Source organism: Phocoena phocoena, chromosome 13 (assembly GCF_963924675.1).
Source record: "Phocoena phocoena chromosome 13, mPhoPho1.1, whole genome shotgun sequence".
NCBI classification, from domain to species: domain Eukaryota; kingdom Metazoa; phylum Chordata; class Mammalia; order Artiodactyla; family Phocoenidae; genus Phocoena; species Phocoena phocoena.
In genome coordinates, this window is record NC_089231.1 from 84,354,953 (window position 1) to 84,370,822 (window position 15,870).

Here is a 15,870-nt window from a genome sequence, read left to right on the forward strand (position 1 = left end):
TCTCCTTTGGCGGCGGGCTCGGGGGGTGCTTCCCAGCTATGCCTACCATGCCGGCTACGTGCTGCTGCCATCAGAGATGATGCTGGTCCCGGTCTGGTCTTTCTCCCTAGTTTGCTCTCATCTTGGGGACTTGAATGGCCGTGTAGACAACCCCCTTCCAGATGCCTTCTGCACTCAGCTCCAGGATCCGGGTCCCTCGACGTCATCCTAGCTCATAACACCTGGCACAGTTCTGTCTGCATCATAAATGCATACCTCCCACTCCCTGCTTCACAGTCGGCTTCTGTGATTCCTGCCGCACGTGACCCCAGTTGGCCTCGTGGGGACTGTCCCCCGCCCCCTGCCATTCTTCCTACCACCTTCTGAACCTTCTGAATCCTCTCCTGCCGCCCTGTCGCTTCAACCCCTCTTGCCTAATTGCCCTTCTGTCGAATCTCTCTGAGAAAACCCAAGCCTGCTTTCTCTGCCTCTCCAGGGGCTGAGGGATACTGAGACATTCACACAACCACAAAGCCTGGCACCTCCATAAATTCAGTCTTGAACTTGAACTCCCTCTCCTGTCCCCACGGGGGCAGTTCATCTCCCTTTTTCTCCAAATCTCCACATGGCCCTCTCCCCTCTCTCTGCAGGTGACCTGCCTTCTTCCTTCAACAGGAAAAATGGACACGGTCAGATAGGAATTTTTCCAGCCCCCATCTTCTCCTGTCTCCTTTCTCAGGGGAAAGGAGACCAGTTCCCAGCTGGACCTGCCCTGTGCTTTGAGGTCTACCCACACCCTCCTCATCAGGCTCCTGGCTTCACTGGTTTCTCCTCTTTCGCCTATATTTTCCATCTGTCCCTCTCTGCCAATCCCATCCCACAGGCTCTCAGACATCTCTACCCAAACTGCTCCTCCCAAACTGCACATGCACTGCCTTCTCGTTACCGGATCTGGTGACCCCTTCTGGTCTTTGCTTCCCCGACCTTGTCCCAGCATCGGACATGGTACCACTTTCTGCCTTCTGAAAACGTTCTTCCTCCATCCTGCTCCATCCTGGCCATGCCCTCAAAGTCTCCTTTGTTGAGTCTCCTTCCTCTGCCCCTCCCTCACATCAGGATTTGGTCCTAGACCCTCTTTTCACTCTTAATGAGACTTTTCACCATGTCCACAGCTCTGACTTCCAATCCCCTCTCTTCTGAGCCTTTTCCTGGGTTCCCTAGCCCAGTTATATTTAAATCTATCCATCTATCTATCTATCTATCTATCTATCTTTATCCATCCATCCATTTTTATCTATCTCTATCTACCCATCCATCCATCCATCCATCCATCCATGCATCTATCCATCCATCCATCCTTATCTATCTATTCAATTAAGTTTCTGTCCAGGGAGCAAATAGCATTAGTTCATTTCAAGCATGAACCAAAGCTGATCCTGTATTTCCATGTCCACGATCGAAGTGAAACAGACCACTGTTTGTTACAGGTCACCTTCCAACCTTGTTTGACTTTCATTTTGATCCCACACAGAAGAAATGGATACCATGGAATAAATTAGTTCCAGAGTATGTTCATTCCCGTGAGAGGAAATTTATTGACATCCTGGGTAAGTGAGAACCAAACCCTCGGTTTAAGCGTGTCTGGTTCTCGTTCTGTGAGGAAGGGAAAAAGATTCTGAGGTCCCTGTGGTACTCTGAGTCCCACCCGGAGTGCTGGTTGGGAGAAACTGAGGAACGTGAGCCATGGGCTTTTCCAAGAGGGCGGCACTTTGGATTCCTTTTATGTGCTGCTGGCTGTGCCTCTCAACTCTTTCCCTGGCCAGGCGGATCCTGACAGGTCGGGGCAAGAGGTAGGGTGCCGGTCTGCTTCCCGTTGCTTTGCACAGGCTCCCTTCTGCCCCATAGAGCTGGCTGGGCGTGGGGAGGGACGAAGGAAGGAGTGAAAGTGGAATGAACAAGGCAGTGTTTCGTAAGAGATGCCGCCTTGAGGGGTCGCGTACCATGGGCTTTGTGTACTGAGTCGTATTTTACGTGCACACCCCTGGCTATTTGGATAACATAGAGGCTGAGGCATTTCACATAACGAATATCTGATTTTGGTTCGTATAGAGTTCTTTTAGAGTGAGGTGTACGTATTTTCTCAGGAACCAATCAGGATTAAAAATTGCCAATGCAGGAGTAAGCCAGACCTGACTTTGAGGCTTCATGCTCTCGTCAGAGGAAATTGTTGGTCAGGAAACCAAATCCTGATAAGTGATGAGTGAGTGACGTATGCAGTGGAGAAGCTGAGTTTTTAATATCCTGAGTATAAATCAGAATGGGATATTAAAACCGTTTGGTGTTCTACACCTGGATGTGGTGATGATGACACAGCTGTAGAAAGGTATCAAACTCATCAAATTGTACACTTAAAATTGGAGTGAATTTTATGGTATGTGGGTTATACCTCCATAAAGCTATTAAAAATAATGGTTGGGGTAGTGAGGTTCTCCTAAGATGATTTCACCCATATATACGTTTTCAAGGTCACCTCTTGGGTTTTTGCTGATGCTTTTTATGGGATTTATGGGATCCTGTGAAGCTCCAGGTTGCCCAATGCATACCTTGTTGGCATTTCTGTGGTGCTCCTGTTCTTCATATATTTTAGTTCACACAGTGGATACAACCCGTACTACCTGGACGCTGGAACAAATGGTTAAAATTAGGCAACCTGTTCTTTTGGTTGGTGAATCTGGCACCTCCAAGACAGCCACTACCCAGAACTTTCTTAAAAACCTGAACGACGAGACTAATGTAAGTCATTATGTGTATCTGTTATCTATTGCCACGTAACAAATTACCTCAACACAAAGCAGCTCATACAACAAACACTATGTCAGTTTCTGCAGGTCAGGAATCTGGGAGTGGGCTAGCTGGGTAGTTCTAGCCCAGGCTCTCTCATGAGATCGCAAGGTTGGCCAGGGCTGTGGTCATCTGAAGGCTTGACTGTGGCTGGAGGACCCTCTTCTGAAATGGTCGGCCTCAGTTCCCCACCGCGTGGGCCTCTCCAAGGGCTGCTGGTGTCCTCTTGACATGGTAGCTGGCTCCCCGCAGAATGAACGTACAGGATATCAAAGCAGATGCTGCAGTGCTTCATATGACCCGGGAAATCACACACCATCGCTTCTGCCACATTCTGTGGGTCACACAGAAACCACCAGGGCCCACCCTGATACAGCATGGGAGGGGGCTACACAGGGTGTGGGTGCCTGGAGGTGAGGGTGCTTGGGAGTCGTCTGGAGGCTGGCATTCACATTCCTCATCACCACTTTGTGGTTTCTCCCCTCCTTCCTCCAGCCACATGTCAAACGTAGGAGGGTCTGGGTGCCCCAGGGCAAACGACAGTGAACAAGGCTGTTAAGGCCCGATCTTGTTAGGAGGGGAGACAAAACGCGAAAATGAGTACAGGAAACACGATCGTGCAGAATGTGCCGGGTGCACCGAGACGTTATGAAAGAGCGCGGCATTTCTCCTTTCTGCGTACTCAGAGTGGTCCTGTGGGGCCCACCTGCTCACCACTGCAGCTCTCTTGGCTTTAAACAAGTTCTGCTTTATGTTTAATAACCATGTAAAGACTCTCATCTCCTGCAAGAAGCTGCCTGTGACTCAGGATCTCCAGATGTCATAGATTTGTCCCCAGTCCGCACACTCACTCAGTTCCTTGTTAATGTTGCCCGTCATTTAAGTTCCCAATTCCTGTTCTGGCCTTCTGGAACCTCAGAGGGGAGACAGTTCCCCACTGCTTTCCTCTGACTCTCCCTTAGGCTGGTGCCTCCAGGAGCAAAGAGGCTCCGGGAAGCCACGTGGCCCTCTGGGCCGGGGAGTGGTCAGCCCAGCTTGGCGATGGGCACGTAAGGGATGTGGGCGGGACTGGGTTGCACTGCCCACGAATGGATGGTCAAGGTCACTCACATACCAGCACGTGCAGGCATGGTTTATTTAGCTCTGAGAATGCCATTGTGGAGGGCACACGAAGGATGTTTACAGCCAGAAGGACCTACCAGTTTATGGAGCAAAGGGAATCCGTGTTCAGAAGCCCCCCCCCCCCCCCCCCCCCGCTGTGACCCTTCCCACCGGGACTCAGCAGCTGGCGCTTATCGGCCCAACAAGACATATCTGGATACGTCCATGACAAAGAGAAGCACATTCACCTTCAGATGTTCAGCTCAGGTGCAGCTGCCCTTGTGGACACCTTGTAGAAGGGTGTTATCTAACGCAGCGGTTCCGAAAGTGTGGTCCCTGGACCCACAGCATAAGCATCACCTGAAAACTTTCTTGTACCACTGGGACCTACTGAATCGGAAACTCTGAGGATGGGACCCCATCAGGCTGCCCTCCAGGTGCCTCTGATGCATAATTAAGTGTCGGAGCCACTGGTCAGTGAACTCTCACCCGTCGCTCTAAGAAGGGGCAGGGGAGAAGCCCCAAGTATGAGTGCGTGAGGATGTGCGCCCCACACAGGGATCGGGGGGCCTCCCTCACCTTTCTCTCAGTGGTTACTTCCAAGGACTAACTAGTGACTGTTCACGCTGTCTTTGACTTATTTATTAAGATGTAGCAGGCATGATAGTAACTTATGTTTGAATACTGCTTTGTCGTTTTGAGAACACCTGGGTGTATTTCATCTCACATGATAAAGTCACTCTATGAAGTAGTCAAAGAAGATGTCATTAAAATCATCTTTCAGATGAGAAAAACGAGGCTCTGAAAGGTTAAGTGATGGTGCTGAGGTCGCCCGGTTAGAAGTCCACGCTGTCACACCTGGCGACCAGTTATTGCTTCATACAACCTGCCAAAAGGGAAGAGGAATTCTTGCTTTAGCGCTCCAAAATAGAATGAAGTTCAGACTCACGTTGGGTTGTAAAAAAGTTAGTTCAGATACCAACGAATTTGCAAAAGAGATGCTAGCTTACGATCAAACGTTCCCTGCAGGTACTGTGAAAAAAGAAAGACCACCTTTGGAATAATCTCTTCCTGTTTCAGATTGTGTTAATGGTCAGTTTCTCCTCCCGCACCACGTCCATGGATATCCAAAGAAATTTAGAAGCCAACGTGGAAAAACGAACCAAAGACACGTACGGCCCACCCATGGGGAAACGCCTCCTGGTGTTCATGGATGACATGAACATGCCAAAGGTTGGTGGGGTTAACGGCAGGGGCGGGGTAGTGTGCTGTGTTTGTGTGGCCATGTGTGCGTGGAGTGGGTGAGTGTGAGAACGCCTGTCTTTGTTCTGCACAATGTCTGCAGGGCCCAGGTTACGAGGAGTCAGCTTAAGGGACAGTGTGACAGGAAGTGTCTTCTTAACCAGAGAGACCCTTTCCTTAAATTGTGTTCCGTAGTTTCTCAAAGGAGGGAAGTAGGTAGCAAGGCAGCCTCTGAGCTATATTCAGCATATGTTTGAGCGAGAGGTTTCCAAATGAGCTGTACTTCGGGTAGTAATGCTGCTCTCGGCCCGAAAGCATGGGCTTCGGGAAGCCTGGGAAGCATGAGGGCAGGCACTTCCTCAGGATTCCTCTGCATTTATCAAGGAAAGGGAATTTTAGCGTGCACAAAGGGTGTGTTTCTGGGGCCAGAGCCTGAGAGGTGCAAAGTTTTCTTAGCACTGGGATTTAGATTTATATCTTTTCTGCAGAACCATTTTTTTCCCTGAAATATCTATCTTCCAGATGGACTGTTTGCAAAGCCAGGATCCATCCATGCATCCATCCACACATCCATCCACCCATCCATGCATCTGTGCATCCATGCATGCACCCATCCATCTTTGCATCTGTCTATCTTTGCATCCAGCCAGCCATCCACACACTTGTTTTTCCATCCATCCATCCAACTGATATATTTATGGAGCACCTCCTATGGGACTGGTGCTGTGAAGTGGTGAGCAAAACGTATATAGTTCCTGCCCTCAGGGAGCTTAGAGTCTAGACAGGGACACAGATTTCTAAAAAATTACAAATGAATATATAGAACTGCAAGCTCTGAGAAGCCCAATGAAACTCAAGCCAGAGTGCTCCGAGAGAGTGAGAGGAGAGGTGAGATTTAGTTTAGGTGGGCAGCAGAGGCGTTGCTGAGTTCTGCTTTATGATACCACTGTTCTTCCTTTTCTTTAAAAAAAAAAAAATCAAGGTGGACGAATATGGCACACAGCAGCCGATTGCCCTGCTGAAACTGCTGTTGGAAAAAGGCTACCTGTACGACCGGGGGAAGGAGCTGAACCGTAAAAGCATCCGAGACTTTGGCCTTATTGCCGCGATGGGGAACGCGGGGGGAGGCCGCAACGAAGTCGACCCGAGATTTATTTCGCTGTTCAGTGTCTTCAACATTCCATTTCCTTCAGAGGAGTCTTTGCACTTAATTTATTCCTCCATCCTCAAAGGCCATACCTCGGTAATTTGATTTTAATTAGAAGTCTAAACCGGAGGGCCATGTGTTGGGTAGAAACGTGGTAGCAATGTGTGCGTCTGGCCCGCAAACACAATGCCTACAGCCCACGGTGCTTCTAGGGGACCGTGAACATGTTTTCATTTCTTTCAAAACCAGAAGAAAGGAATCAATATAATTCGGCCTGGATTATATTCATCTTTATACCAAGGCAGTCATAATATATATGTAAGATAATATATTTCATTGTAATTAAATAAAATGATGTATAAGTATAGTTTTCTAGAAATAACATGTAATATATTTATATAATATATATAATAATATAAAGAATATAATATATATAATAAGATATATAGGTAATGTATTTTTATGGAGGAAGGGACCCATGAAGCTGCCTGGGTCCCATGGAAGTTGTGATGTGGCCCTGAGTTACACAGGCCACCTTGAGTGACAGCAGTGAACCAACTAGAGGACTTGGGCTCTGGAGTCAGTCCCCATTCTGCTCCTTGGGCAAGTCCCTTGAGAGCTTTTAGTCCCCATCCTCCTCCGGAACAGGGAGATAATTCTAGGGTTTGGGAGAGTGAAAGGAGGAAATGCGTGTAAAGTGTGTGGCACAGTGCCCAGCACATGTCTGATACTCACTAGATACTAGCTATTGCTGTTATTGTTGTGATTTACGTGACCCCCATAAATGGAACCCGTTCATTTAAATAATGACCTTCTGATCCTGGCATTTGCTTTCTAAAGCAGGCTTGCACACTTAAAGTCCCGAAGGGCCAGGCAGGAAACATAAAGGTGTGGGATCAGTGGTCACCTGGCGTGTTCATGCCCTACGTTAAGCCATTCGCTTCCAAAACAGTGAGGTCTGTGCTAGTCAAATCAACCTCAAACTGAGGGCTGGTTTGGGGCTTTGGTTTCATATCACGTTGACTTGTCAGTTAATGAGAAAATCTAGGGAAACAAAAGCAGATCAGATGATTAGTTTCTCTGTTTCTTTAATTGTTTTCTTACCTCCTCTCAAAAAATTATGGTAAAATTCATGCAACATAAGATTAGCTATTAAAGCCATTTTAAAGTATACAGTTCAACGGCATTTAGTACCTTCACAATGTTGTACAAGTATCACCACTGTCTAGTTCCAGAATATTTTTATCACCCCAAAGCAGTTATTCCATCCTATCCTTCAGCCCCCGGCAACCACTGATCTGCGTTCTGTCTCTATGGATTTTCCTATTCTGGAAATTTCCCATTAATGGAATCATACAATATGTGGTCTTCTGTGTTTGGTTTCTTTCACTGAGTATCATGTTTTCAAGGCTCATCCATCAGTGTAGCAGGTGTCAGTGCTTCATTCTTTTTTAGGGCCCAGTCATGTTCCATGGTATGGATGGACCACATTTTGCTTATCCATTCATTCACTGATAGACACTTCGGGGGGGGGGTTCTTTTCATTCTGTAGGTGTTTCATGAGAGCATTGTGGCTGTAAGTGACAAGCTGACATCCTGCACTTTGGCACTTTACAAAAACATTGTTCAGGATCTACTGCCCACCCCATCCAAGTTCCACTACATCTTTAACCTTCGAGATCTCTCGCGGGTTTTTAACGGTCTCGTCCTCACTAACCCAGAACGGTGAGTTTGTTTTCTCTCACTAAAGTGTGTCCCATCAGTACGATGGGTTTTCTTATTCTTTTAAGACAGAGGAGCTATCAAGGAATGTGGTGTGAATCCATGTATCAATTAATTACCCAGTGTCTTTCTGTTTACATTAAACAAAGAACAGAGTCAAATGCTTGGTTAAGACCTGATGCCTCTTGAGCCCTTGAGTTGAAGGCAGGTGGAGCCAGGAGAGGCAGGTGTGTGGCCGTGTGGACAGGTGTGTTCAACCCCGCGGTAGGACCGCTGTGACAACCATTTGTTCTCAGTTCTAAAGGTGAAATTGGCCCGCGTGGAGCCTTTCCTTCATACACCTGAATTGTTGTCAGTTGCTAACTGGTTCTATTATCAATATATGTGTCTTTGGGAGAAGTTAAGCATGGAAGACAGAAGGGATTTAAGTCTGGGTCTAGAGATTGACTCATGAAAGCTGGATGTATTTGTGTATTTACATTAATGTAAACTTTCATCTATGTAGATTTGCAGGGATCCTCCAATTTTGTGGATTCATGTTATGAATCCACAAAATATTGAAAAATGAATTGGGAACTTTCCCCATACCCACACTGACTCTTGGGTGCCCTTGAAGGTTTCAGAATGGCAGTTCCAGAGAGAGCAGCTCTAGGTATTTAGGGTGGAGTGAGAGCTCTTTGCCAGAAACCAGAAAAAGACCCAGAATTGGGGTCAGTTGGAGTTGGTTCTCAGAAAAGGGAGCTGCCAGCGGCTCTGCTGCTGGTTTTAAATTCATAAATTCCAGCAAGTAGGAGTCCTGTCAGGTTCTCAGGTCATCTATGTCACTTATAGACAGTGTTCTTTTTCTTCCCTGCAGCAGGATAAGTTATGAATGACAACGTTATGGTCTTCACAATTAAATTGTTAGCTTACATTAAATTTCAATTAATGTGAAACCAGGGGGAAAAATGACTATGGGCGTGTTGTCCTTTTCTGCACCCTGTGTGCCCATCTGAAAATAGTAGCATTCAGCCTGCTCGTCTCTAGATAACTTTGTGGCTGGTTTTGCCCCTTCCATCCTGTAGGTTCCAGACGGTGACCCAGATGGTGAGAGTCTGGAGGAACGAGTGTCTGAGAGTCTTCCACGACCGGTTAATCAATGAAACAGACAAGCAACTGGTCAGTACGTTGAATATGGACCAGCAAATGCAAAAAAAGAACTCTAACCACAAAATTCTTCTCTGGGTGAAAAGAAAAGCTACAAATCAAAAAAAAACCCAATGTATTTTTTTCAATGTATTTTTTGTACGGGACACTGCAGAAAAATAGAGACTAATAATGAGAGTCAACAGGTAAAGTAGGGTGGATTATTAAGTACCTTGCAGCCAATGGGGAAAAAAATCGAATGCAAATTACTTCAGATAATCCTAGCATACACTCTTTTTCTGACAAGTCTTAGCACGTCTGTGGTGTTGAGTTTGGCTTCCTGAAGTGGTCTTGTATTGTCAGGTTGAAGAGCACATAGGCAACTTGGTCACGGTACATTTTAAGGATGACGCGGAGGTGGTGATGAGGGACCCCATCCTGTTTGGAGACTTCCGGATGGCTCTGCACGAAGAGGAAACGCGCATTTATGAAGACATTCAGGACTATGAGGCAGCCAAGGCTTTGTTCCAGGTGCGGACAGGGCTCACCTCTTCCCGGAGCGCATTGCATGGGTGCCCAGGAGGTGGAGCTAGGAAGAACACCCATGCCTCTGTCTCTCGGTTCAGGATGTGGGCTTGTGTCTGATCCAGTGGTGTCCATGTCCAGTGGTGCATGGGAATGGTCTGATGAATTTGTCCAACACACAGACCCTTGGGGCCCATCTTTGTGCATTTCCCTTCATCAAGCCCATGAAGGGTGCCAGGGTTCCGATGCACAGCCAGCTTTGGGAACCACTCATCTGCCCCCCTAATATTCATCTTCATCTTAATTCACGAGTCGAACCTTGTAACTAGCATTGGCTCGCTGCTGGCCAGTCACAGGCCAGCAGATCGAAATCTTGATCGTAAAAGCTAGTCTCTTAAACCTGAATGATTGAATAATTTCACCAATTATAGACATTCAGAAAAATCTCTCCTCTGTTCTTAATCACTCTGGCACAAAAGGAGAGAGTCTGTCTCTTAAAAGCCAGTGATTCTTAAAGAAAAAAATTTTTTTTTCTAAAATTCAGGAAATTCTTGAAGAGTATAATGAAAGCAACACCAAAATGAGCTTGGTTCTCTTTGACGATGCTTTGGAGCACCTGACCCGTGTGCACCGCATCATTCGACTGGACCGTGGCCACGCCCTGTTGGTCGGGGTCGGGGGCTCCGGGAAGCAGTCTCTGGCCAGGCTGGCCGCCTTCACAGCTGGCTATGAGGTGAGCCGGGCTCCCCTCCCACCCCCCAGAAATGGGTTTGGTATGCCAATTTCCACAGTTAGTAGTTCCTGCAAATATTTGAGCTATCTATAACAGATCATAGCATGATGTTTGCATAGAGTATAAAGTGTTTTTGTTGGGGGGGGTTGATATTATTTTAACTGAATATTTGAAGCATCTAACTATTGTATTGTATTTGGAATGAAGAATCTGTCAAATCAAGTTCAAAAGTCAAACACGAGCAAATCCCGTGACCTGTGACCTGTGCTCGTGTGGAGGAGAGGTTGCCCTACACCTCCATGGACCCAGTGTTGAGGGTTGGCAATGTATCAGCACAACCAGCATGCGTGGTTCTGGGACATTCTTAGAATCTTTAATTAAAAAAAAAAGTTTTATTGAGATACATTTCACAGACCATACAGTTCATCCACGTAAGGTGTACAGTTCAATAGTTTTGTAAAAATATGTTCAAAAGGTTGTGAAACCATTACCACATTCAATTTTAGAACATTTTCATCATCCCAAGAAGAAATCCCAAGCCCTTTAGCTGTTGCCCTCTCTCTTCCTGTCCTTCCAACCACCCCCAGCCCTAAGAAACCACTAATCTACTTTCTGTGTCTCTCGACTTTCCTATTCTGTATTTCCATACAAATAGAATCAGAGCATGTGGTCTTTTGTGACAGCTTCTTGCGTTTAGCATAACGTTTTCAAGCTTCATCCATGTATCAGTGCTTCATTCCGTTTTGTGTCTGAATCACATTCCCTGTGTGGTAGACCACGTTTCGTTTATCCATTCATCTATTGACAGTCATTTGGGTTATTTCCACCTTTTGGCTCTTACGAACTACACTGCTCTAAGCATTCATATACAGGATTCGGTGTGGACATATGTTTTCATTTCTCTTGGGTGGACACCTAAGAGCAGCGTTGCTGGGTCATAACGGCAATTCTCTGTTGAGTCATTTGAGAAAGTGCCAGATTGTTTTCCAAAGGGCCTCACCATTCTCTATTCCCCCAGCACTGTATGAAGGGGCAACATCCCTTGTCATTTGACATCTTTCAGAATCCAACTTTGATGAATGTGTAGTACAATATTTTAAAAATTCTTCTTTAGTTGGACATTTAGAAATATTACAATTTTGCAATATTATATAATTAATATCTATATGGAACTTTTGTAATCTGTTTTTTCCCATTTAATTCTAGATCACTGACATCTTTTAAAGTCAATAGCTATATATTTGCATTTTCCTTTGCAACACTGCACAATGTTCCCTTGTGTAGATATGCCACACATAAGCCTCTCTGTTGGTGGACATTTAGCCTTCTCCTTGTTTTGTTATTATAAACAGTGCAGTGATGAACATTCTTGTTCTTTGCACACCGATCAGTTTTTTCCATGCAAACATTTTCTTTTGAAATTGGGAAACTGGAGGGTTTAAGGGTATATGTTTTTAAAAGACTTTTGATCCGTGGCACCAGATTTCACATTAGAAAGGTTGGACCTGAATTCATGGTGGAGTTTGCCTCCTTGAATCAGGAGTAAAAAGGGCCTAGGGAATTCCCTGGCGGTCCAGTGGTTAGGACTCAGTGCTTTCACTGCTGGGGCGTGGGTTCGATCCCTGGTCAGGGAACTAAGATCCCGCAAGCCTCGCGGTGTGGCAAAAAAAAAAAAAAAAAAAAAAGCCTGGAGATGGAGGACCAGAGGAGAAGCAAAGGATTTTTAATTTTATCCATAACTTTGTTCAAAATAGTTTTGAAGCAAATATGACTTTTGGGTTTTTAGCAAATGTTAAAGATGGGTGGGGGGTACAGTGTCATTCTGTTATTCACTGTATTTGGTTTATTTTTTTTAATGTCTTCATTAACAACCAATCAGTCCCACGACAAAGGACTAAACTGATTTATGCTACCAGCAATGTCCTGTTCTCCCTACTCTGCCAATACCAGGTATTGTCATTCTGATATCTGCCAGGGTTATGGGTGAAAACTCTTCTAGTTCTAATGAGAATTTCTTTCTTTAATCGTGCAGTTTGAATATCTTTTTATGCGTTCATTAGATATTTGTCTTTTCCCTTTCATGAGTTGCCTCTTTATATGATTATCGATTTGTGCGAACTCTTTATATAGAAGAGCAGTCATGGTTAATTCAACGAATCTAGCTTGCAGTATTTCACAAATATTAACCTTTTGTTGAAAGTATTTCTAAACTAACTTGGTTGATGTACCTTTAAAATTAGATAAAATATGTAATCAAAATCATCCATCATTCAAATGTAATTGTTTTACTATTGTTTCCTACATTTTTCTGTAGGATATAATGTTACCCTCTGGGCAAGTTGACTTTTCTGTTGAGTATTCTAGGTAAAACTGATGCATTTTTGGGACTTCCCTGGTGGTCCAGTGGTTAAGACTCTGCGCTTCCACTGCAGGGGGAGCAGGTTCGATCCCTGGTTGGGGAACTAAAGTCCCACATGCCATGGTGCTCGGCCAGAAAAACAAAACCAAGAAACAAACAAACAAACAAAAATGGATGCATTTTCCTTTGAGGTAGTGCTCGTGCATCTTGGGCTCGAAGAATGGCGGAGAGGATGTCGGAGGGAAGTGGAGAAGGAGTGGGCTGTGCTGGGCCGTCCCTGTGTCCTGGGAAGTGGAGGGGCAGTTGGGTAGGGGGACCAGAGAGAGCTGTCCATGCCAGGGGTGCCGGGACCTGTTGAGGGGGCGCAGTGAAAGCTACACTCGGGGAGGATGAACGGGGTCTGCAGGCGGCAGGTAGAACTGGAGACCTGATTGTATGTGGCTGGAGGGCTTCCATGTTGCCCTGAGCTTGTGCCTGTGACTGTGTGAGAGGGTGTGCGGGTGTCCACGTGTGTGTAACCGTATGTGAATGTGTGTGAGGGACTTTGAGTGTGAAAGTGGGTGAGCAACTGTGTGTGTGCCCACGAACATGGAAGTGTGTCGACTGAGTGCATGTTTGAGTGACTGTGAGTGTGAACGTGTGTGGGTGTGAAAGTGTGTGAGTGGCTGCGTGTGAACATGTGTGAGTACCTGTGAGTGTGAAAGAGGCTCTGTGTGTGTGTGTGTGTGTGTGTGTGTGAGAGAGAGAGAGAGAGAGAGAGAGACACTAGAGGTAGAGGGGAGGGAGGAAATGAGGGATCTTTCTGTTTCCATAAATCTGAGCTTTTTCTAAACCGTTGGTCGCAGTTAAACTTCTACACATGTGAGCCGGAGGAAATGCTTGAACAGGAAAGACTTGGCTTACATTTGTGTCCTTACTTCCATTTTCATCTATTTTGTGTGTAATAGGACTTTTGAATTTAAGATTTTTAAAATTGCTTCTTATTCGGATTTTTTACACATCTTCCCCCAGTTTATCACATTTTAAATGAGTTCGCACAGTGACTGTACCCACAAGCATTTCCTCTGTTGCTTGGCTATCCTCTGCCTTCCTTCCCTCCCAGTAACTCAAATGACTCTTTTGTTTTTTTGGCCGCCCCATGTGGCTTGCGGGATCTTAGTTCCCCAACCAGGGATGGAACCCGGGCCATGGCGGTGGAAGCGCCAGGTCCTAACCACTGGACTGCCAGGGAGCTCCCATCAAATGACTCATTTTAATGACTGAGGGTGTCCTTTGCATTACCCCCACCCCTCCTTTTGCAGCCATATTCATCATCCGTCTGGACAGGCCTTGTTCCCTGCATAAGCTCTCACCTCGCACACGTGTGCGCCTGCACAGGACGTCCGCTGTGGTTTGTTTGACGAAAAGGGATGCCAGTTTTCTGTGTCCCGCGTTTATCACTCAACCGTATCTTGTGAAAATGGCCCAGGGCATCCAGATTTGCTGTCGCTGGTCCCTCTTCGATGGTGGCTCAGCCCGAGCTGCGCTGCCTGGAGCTGTCCTCTCCCTCTGCACTTACCTGGACACCCTCCCTAGGGCCGGTGGTCTCACGGGGATGCTGTGTTCCGTGTCGGCAGGTGTTTGAGATCCTTCTGAGCCGCGGCTACAATGAGAACAGTTTCCGGGAAGATCTGAAGAGCCTTTACCTGAAACTTGGCATTGAGAACAAGATGATGATCTTCCTGCTCACGGACGCCCACGTGGCCGAGGAGGGTTTCCTGGAGCTCATCAACAACATGCTCACCTCAGGTACCAGGACGCTGGTCTCGCACGGGCTTTGCTGGTCTCCGCTGCTCAGCTTTCAGTGGAGGCTGTCTGACAAGCGTTACCTTTTTAAAGCACTTCCTACCTGCAGAGGAGGCATCATTCAGGCTCTCACAGGTGGGTAGGCGCATCACAGGCCAAGGGTACAGTGTGTACGGCGGGAGCATGGTGAGCTGGTGGACGGGATGCAAACCAGGTGAAGGGGCCACACCGCGCAGGGCTTTGTGAGCCATTTAAAGGAGAATAGATTTTTTTTTTTTTTTTTTTTTTTTTTTGTGGTACGTGGGCCTCTCACTGTTGTGGCCTCTCCCGTTGTGGAGCACGGGCTCCGACGCGCGGGCTCAGCGGCCGTGGCTCACGGGCCCAGCCGCTCCGCAGCATGTGGGATCTTCCCGGACTGGGGCGTGAACCCGTGTCCACTGCATCGGCAGGCGGACTCTCAACCACTGCACCACCAGGGAAGCCCGAGACTAGATTTTATTCTGGGTGCAGTGCTGTGGTACGGATTTACATTTTTATTTATTTTTATTTTATTTTTGGCCGTGCTGCATGGCATGTGGGATCTTAGTTCCCCAACCAGGGATTGAACCCACGCCCCCTGCCTTGGAAGCGCAGAGTCTTAACCACTGGACCATCAGGGAAGTCCCCAGATTTCCATTTTTAAAGGAGCCCTCTGGCTGCCCTGTGGGAACTAGATTAGAGATGCATCAGACCCCGAGAGGGCAGCCAGCTTGGAGCTGCTGCCCAGGTGCAGGTGAGACGTGACGGCGACTTGGACGAGGGTGGGACAGTGGGAACGGAGAGAACTGGTGGATTCTCGAGATATTTTGGAGGTAGAGCCGATGGGACTTGGATGGACCGGACGAGGTGAGGAAGAGAGTGTTAAGTGTGATTCTCGGGTTCCTGGCTTGAGTGAGTTATGAGTGATTCCGTTTACCAGGAAGGGAAGACCAGATCGGGCCTGTGTCACGTGGGGCTTGTGGAGTCCGCTACACCTATGGGCTGTTAGGTAGTGTGTTTGTTTTTGAGGGCTGCTGTAACAGAGTACCACAAAAGGGGTGGCTTAGACAGCAAACGTCTATTGTCTCGCGGTTCTGGAGGCCAGTAGTCCGAGATCAGGGCGTCGGCAGGGCTGGTTCCTTCTGAGGGCTTTGAGGGAGAACCTGTCCCACGCTTCTCTCCTGGCTTCTGGTAGTTTGCTGCCAATCTTTGACATTCTTTTCCTCGTAGAGGCATCACCCCGATCTCTGTCTTCGTGTTCTCTTGTCGTTCTCCCTGCGTCTTTCTCTTTAT

General features: G+C 47.0%; 1 protein-coding gene across 2 annotated transcripts in view; it reads left to right on the forward strand.

Moving 5' to 3' along the window:
• Positions 1-15,870, forward strand: part of DNAH10 (dynein axonemal heavy chain 10) — a 148,279-nt gene that overhangs the window by 95,083 nt on the left and 37,326 nt on the right. For both annotated transcript variants that reach the window (XM_065889273.1, XM_065889274.1), the window contains 9 exons: positions 1,467-1,586; positions 2,627-2,772; positions 5,002-5,154; positions 6,146-6,406; positions 7,863-8,035; positions 9,097-9,190; positions 9,521-9,688; positions 10,227-10,415; positions 14,391-14,562. In XM_065889273.1, the coding sequence (XP_065745345.1) occupies positions 1,467-1,586; positions 2,627-2,772; positions 5,002-5,154; positions 6,146-6,406; positions 7,863-8,035; positions 9,097-9,190; positions 9,521-9,688; positions 10,227-10,415; positions 14,391-14,562 (1,476 nt within the window). The remainder of the gene's footprint in view (positions 1-1,466; positions 1,587-2,626; positions 2,773-5,001; positions 5,155-6,145; positions 6,407-7,862; positions 8,036-9,096; positions 9,191-9,520; positions 9,689-10,226; positions 10,416-14,390; positions 14,563-15,870) is intronic.